The sequence below is a fragment of the Stegastes partitus genome, unplaced genomic scaffold (genome assembly GCF_000690725.1).
Source record: "Stegastes partitus isolate 25-593 unplaced genomic scaffold, Stegastes_partitus-1.0.2 Scaffold1811, whole genome shotgun sequence".
Classification (NCBI taxonomy): Eukaryota; Metazoa; Chordata; class Actinopteri; family Pomacentridae; genus Stegastes; species Stegastes partitus.
Window position 1 is genome coordinate 106,611 of NW_007579542.1, and position 5,688 is coordinate 112,298.

The 5,688-nt window shown below is 45.6% G+C and overlaps 1 protein-coding gene across 1 annotated transcript in view; it reads left to right on the top strand.

Annotated features, from left to right (window-relative positions):
• LOC103372704 (GDNF family receptor alpha-2-like) overlaps positions 1-5,688 on the top strand; it is a 116,585-nt gene that overhangs the window by 100,081 nt on the left and 10,816 nt on the right. Inside the window, 1 exon segment of the mRNA XM_008302413.1 lies at positions 78-265. Within this exon segment, the coding sequence (XP_008300635.1) occupies positions 78-265 (188 nt within the window).

The window sequence follows — 5,688 nt, forward strand, 5'->3', positions numbered from 1 at the left end:
TGGTTCTGCTGTGGGCTGCCTGACTGTGTGTCTGTAGGTCCGGCTGATGCTAACGTTTGGTTCTGCTCTCTGCTCAGAGAACGCCATCCAGTCGTTCGGTTACGGCTCAGAAGGAGGAACCCTGCTGGTCACCGAGCCGTCGTCCACCTTCCTGCCTCCCGCCCAGCCGCCAATCATCTCCAAGCCCGCCCCCTCTCTCCATGGAAACGCCGTCAAGCCGCTGGACAGCAGCGCCTGCATGTTCTCCACCTGCGCCAACCTGCAGGTGAGTTCAGGTTCCTGGCTGAGCTGCTGCACGTCGGCACCTCGTTACTGACCAATTAATCATTTAGTAATTAGCTGATTGTTGGTTTGTCAGTTTGAGTTGTTTTTGAAGTAAATAAAATCTGTGACGTCTGCGTTAGCGTAGCTGCGATGGAACTAAACTGTTTTCTGGATCTTCTTCGTTGTGTTTGAACTTGAATGTAATCGGTTTAGTTTGTTCTTTCAAACACGCCTCAGTTTGTGCAGACATGTTGAACACGTCTTCTAACGGTGATGACAGGTGAGTCGCTAACGATGAAGGAAGAGTCGTACTTATTCGTTAGCGGCATAAATATTTCCGTGAAACTCATAAACTTCTAGTCTTTCGAATGCAGTGTTTTATGTTTATATTACGTTTTTGCAGCTGCTTCAACGTGAACATTTAAACCAAAAACCTTCGACGGATCTTTTCAGGTTTCTACGTTTGTGAATTTTCAGGTTTGTCGACGGCCTTGTTCTTCACTTTGGCCTGTTTGGTTTGAACAAAAGGAAGTTCTGACATGACTTTGGCCTCCTGGGAAATATTTCATATCTTTTATTATAAATTCTAACACTGGGACGTCGTAGATGTGAATATTATCTGTTTTCTTCTCCTCTGTGACGGTAAAAGTTTAACAAAACGAGACATTTCACATCTTTGAGAAACAGATTTTTTCTTTCTGACGTTTTTAAGACTGAATCAAGAACATCGATGCTCAGAGTTGGTTCTAGAAAAAAAAATCAAAAAGCAGATAAAAGCTTTGGTTTGTGACATCTGGACGGATTATAATGGATCTGGTTGTGGTTTCCAGCAGAACTCAGACGTGTTCAGTCCTGAATACTTCACGTCTTATAAAGCCTGAAGACAAGCTCTAGACAGTGAAAGGTCTGACTCCAGCTTCATCTTCCAGCCGTGGTTCCTCCTGTGTCTGGACGTATTTAAACACCTGGACGCGTATGAAACCCGGCAGACAGAACTGATGTGTGTTTAGTTTCTGTGAGCTGTAGGAAGGTTCTGGTTCTGGACTGTTTTCCACTTTGTTCCCCAGAGGACGGTCCAGTGCAGCGTCAGTCGTTTCAGATGTTCTCAAAGGTTCTGCCCGTAAGTTTCTGCGTTAAGACGCTCTTCCTGACCAGACTGAGAACTTTGCAGGTTGTTAATCGTATCATGAAATTCATCAGAAACTAAAAATACGCGGCGGCGGCGGCGGCTGCAGACGGTTCATATCCAGACGGAGCCCAGGAGGTCTGAACCGAACGGATTGGAGAGCCTCGCTCTTCTTCACCTTCACACACATTAGCGTCATCCAGCCTGCATCCTGGGGAAGTGGAAACCCATCCATTATGTGCAGAGACGAGGTGTAAGGCTGCAGGTGAAAGGCCGCCGTGAATCGCTATCCATTATGTAAGAGATTTAAAGCATGAATTATACAACGCCTCGACACGTAATGTGACCGCATGAAGAGATGTTTCACTGAACCGCTTCGTCTTTATCTCGTTTACAGCTAAGTAGAACTTTTAAGAGAGGAAATGAAGACTCTGCTGTGTGCAGCAGGAACGTCTTACCGTCAGAGTCTCATCAGCTCAGACTGGTTCAGCTTCATGTGGTGTCAGTGCTGCTGCTGCTGCAGGCTTTTGTTCTGGGAGTCTGAAGCTGAACTCAGGCTGTAGATCTGGTACTAAGTGCAACAAGTTCAGCTGAATGAACCTCTGAAGAAGACGTGGTGCGCAGGCCGTCCAATCAGAGCTGCGTTTGTTCTGCCTGCTGTCGTTTTACTATAATTTAGTTTCTATCTTTGGGTTGGAACTTTTTAATTGATATGTTCAGGCAGAAAAAAGGGACGAACATGGACGATACTCAGACTAGCAGCTGTGGATGCAAACGAGTTATTACATCGGCAGGATTTATCAATAACCGTAATCTGTCTGATCGTTTGTCCCGGTGAGGACACCCGGGATCTTCCTGCGTGGAGTCTCCATGTTCTCCCCGTGCAGCGTGGGTTCTCTCCGGGTTCTCCGGCTTCCTCCCACAGTCCAGAAACATGCTGAGGTTAATTGGTGATTGTAAATTGTCCGTAGGTGTGAATGTGAGTGTGCTTGGTTGTCTGTCTCTAAGTGTAGCCCTGTGATAGACTGGTTACCTGTCCAGGTGAACCTGCCTTCACCCTGAGTCAGCTGGGATAGGCTCCGCCCCCCATGACCCTAGTGAGGATTAAGGTGTGGAGATGATGGATGGATGTTCAGTGACTGGTTTCCACGTTATCTCCAGAAACCCGTTCTTTCCTCAGGGGGAACCTTCATAATCTCAGGTGGTTCACACGTCTTTCAGGAAAATATTTTACAAACCGGCTGCATGACAACGTCCTCGCTTGTTTCTCACCATTGATTATTGCATTAAAGCTCCTTGTTCTTACAACTCGGTGGTAAAAACCTGATAGAACTCGTGAAGAAAACCACGTCCTTATGTTCTGGTTGTTCAGTCCAGATGTTATACAGAGTTACAGACACCAAGCTGAGGGTGAAAATGAGGCTTGAGGCAGTTCAGAGCTCCTCAAAAGATGGACGTGGTTTGGATGCAGGAGCCGACATCACACCACTGACGTCAGCTAAACCCAACCGGATCAGGACTTTAAGCTCGATGAATCAGATCAGGTCTAACAATTGAAATCAGATTAATCCGTTAGCTCCGTGTGGAACCAGCACATCTCACAGGTACATGTTTCGTGTCCATGCAGTCCCCAGTTCATGTTGCTCTGCCTTGTTTTAAACATTTATTTCGCTGCGGTGTTGAGGTAAAGGTCAGACTCTGCATTATTTCATTGATAACTGCAGGCTATTCTTCGCTTGTCGGAGTTCTTGGCTGTGAAGAGTCTTTCTGGGACTTTGCTCGACTTCAGCTCCAAAAACGTTCATTATTATTTCTTCAGCAATCTGTGGCCCATATGGAAAAATTCAGGGCAAGGCCAGAAAATCCAAAAGTGGTCAGCCTCCAGCATTCATGCTGTCCATGAAAAAGCCTCCCTGAATGAATTTAATTTAAATTTTGGAGTCACAAAATACTGAATAAGTTCTTTTCACCAGAACCTGGAGCTGCTGGTCTCAGTCTGACTCCCACATACATCATTTATGTTCTGTTCAGGTGTCAGCAGCTCTGAGTGTTCCACGTAGAGCAGCTTTTATGCGTTCTGTTTTCTTGGTAATAAATATTCAGGATTGTGTTTGTGTAAAACAAATATGCTTCTTTGTGTTTAATGTTGTTTTTAATAAGTTGTCCTGAAGACACCAGTTCTATACGGTGGTGAACGCTCAGATGTTTGGGCTCCTGAAGCCTCCAGGTTTCAGTCACGCTTCCATTTATGAAGTCAGTTTAAATCTTTGAAAGGTTTTTTTTCAATAGAATTCTCTTTAACAGTCGATAATCGACCCGTAACAATCCTAAACCTGCTATCCGACAGGTTCTTAGGAGAAACCAGCAGAACCCGTAAAAACAGCCTGAACATAGCGACAGCCTTGGATTCTGACTCCATGACATTAATGTCACCAATCAGGATGACGGCGTTTTATCTGACTGACCAATCAGCAGATCCACTGACCTGTGATGTCACCACAGCACCGCCCAGTCAGGTTTAGTGTTCTAACAACACACTAGTTATTATAACAACTATGAACAATAATGAACAACTAATGATCCTTCCAGCATCAAGCCCTCCTCGTATCTGGACCTCCGTCTGGACAATCCCACAGCCTTGATATCCGACATAGAAGAAGGTTTTACATTTAGTGTCGGGTCATCGGGGCAGTTTCTTGGCAGGATAAAATGTTGACAACAAGCTTTTCAAGATGTTCCTCCGTCTAAGAACGACGACTTAAACAGCATCTGTTAGCGTTCAGCTGATGCCGTTACAGTGATCAGCGGGGTGGAGGTCCAGGTGGATGGACGGGTCAGAACGCTGTCGTGGTTCCTGATTATAACAACCAAACAGAACAAACCCAAACTGAACTTGTTTCATCAGAACCACTTTAGTCCACGTGTGTCATTAAAGATTTACTAAAAAAAAGATAAGGAACGTCACTGTTTATAAGTGACGATGTGCCGGATTAACATCACGACACAAAATGTTTAGAACCTGAAAGATAACGCACGAAAATGTCAAACGTAAATATTATCTTAATATAATTAAATATTAACACATGAACATGGAAACCGCTGAGATATTCACAAGAGTCAAAAACTTGGATATGAACGCATTTAGACAGCAGTGAGGTGCGTTTGTTTTATGTACAGGCAGTCAGCAAACACACCTGTAACCCATCAGTGAGAGGCTCCACCTGGTGGAACAACCAGGTACTACAGCTAGCCCACAACACACGTCCTAACACGCAGGACCTTCTTCTTTATTGATTAGTGTATGTCCAGTCGGTTCAGTTATTAACAGCGTTTAATTGACTAAGAGTAGCTCGTTAACGTCCACCAGTAGACGGAGGACGAACCTCTCCAGGTCTGGTTTTGTTCTGCAGAGGTTCAGAGTGAATCCCGGAGCTTCCCTCTTCCTCCTTTAACATTCTCTTTATTGGTTTTGTAACAGCAGCGCCTCAGCTGAATAATGCATCATCGCACATAAATATAATCACACAGATGACAGATCAGCCCCCATTACCCACAAGCCCCTTCAGGTCCGACCGCTAATTCCTTCAGAGCTTGTACTGTTTCAAAGAGAACAGCGTAAATAAGGAGAGTACAGGGTATTAAATAAAGATAACACGGGATGGCGAGCAGACAGCAGCCCTCGTGTATCAATTTATCTGAGAGAAGCCATGAAACAAACATGTGACCTCCCCGTGACTCAGTTTGAATGCAGAGCCGGAGCCGTGCTGCCGACTCCACAAACGCCAGCAGCCTTGTTAAGCTCACACATGGAGGAGGTGGTTGTGTTTGTGGGCAGAGCCGAGGCTTTATCCTGCTGCTGTCAGGACGACACAATCCTCCCTGAATGGGATGCTATTGTGTGATTTCATGTCTGCAGAAACGCTGACTGCCGACACACAGCTTCCAGTTCCTGTTCAGGATCCTCGTCAGGCCGACTCAGTGTTCTGTGTGCAGGCGGCGCTTCTTTATCTGCTCGCTGTGGTTTTAATGTGCACAGAGGACACATCAGTCAGGATTCTGGCTCCTCACGGCTACATCAACATAACCGTGAGACGTTCAGGTGCTCTGATCGTAGTCCGTAACATCATCCTCATCAGATTGATCTGATGTTGGAGTTTCATTCTGGAGGTAACTGGTGGAGACTAGAAGCTCCTCTGTGCACAGCCACCGAGCTAGCATGGACGCTAGCGCCGTGTTTCGCTTCAGATTGAATTCATATTGAGCAGATTTGTGCGTCAGGTTGGTATCACAGGATTGTA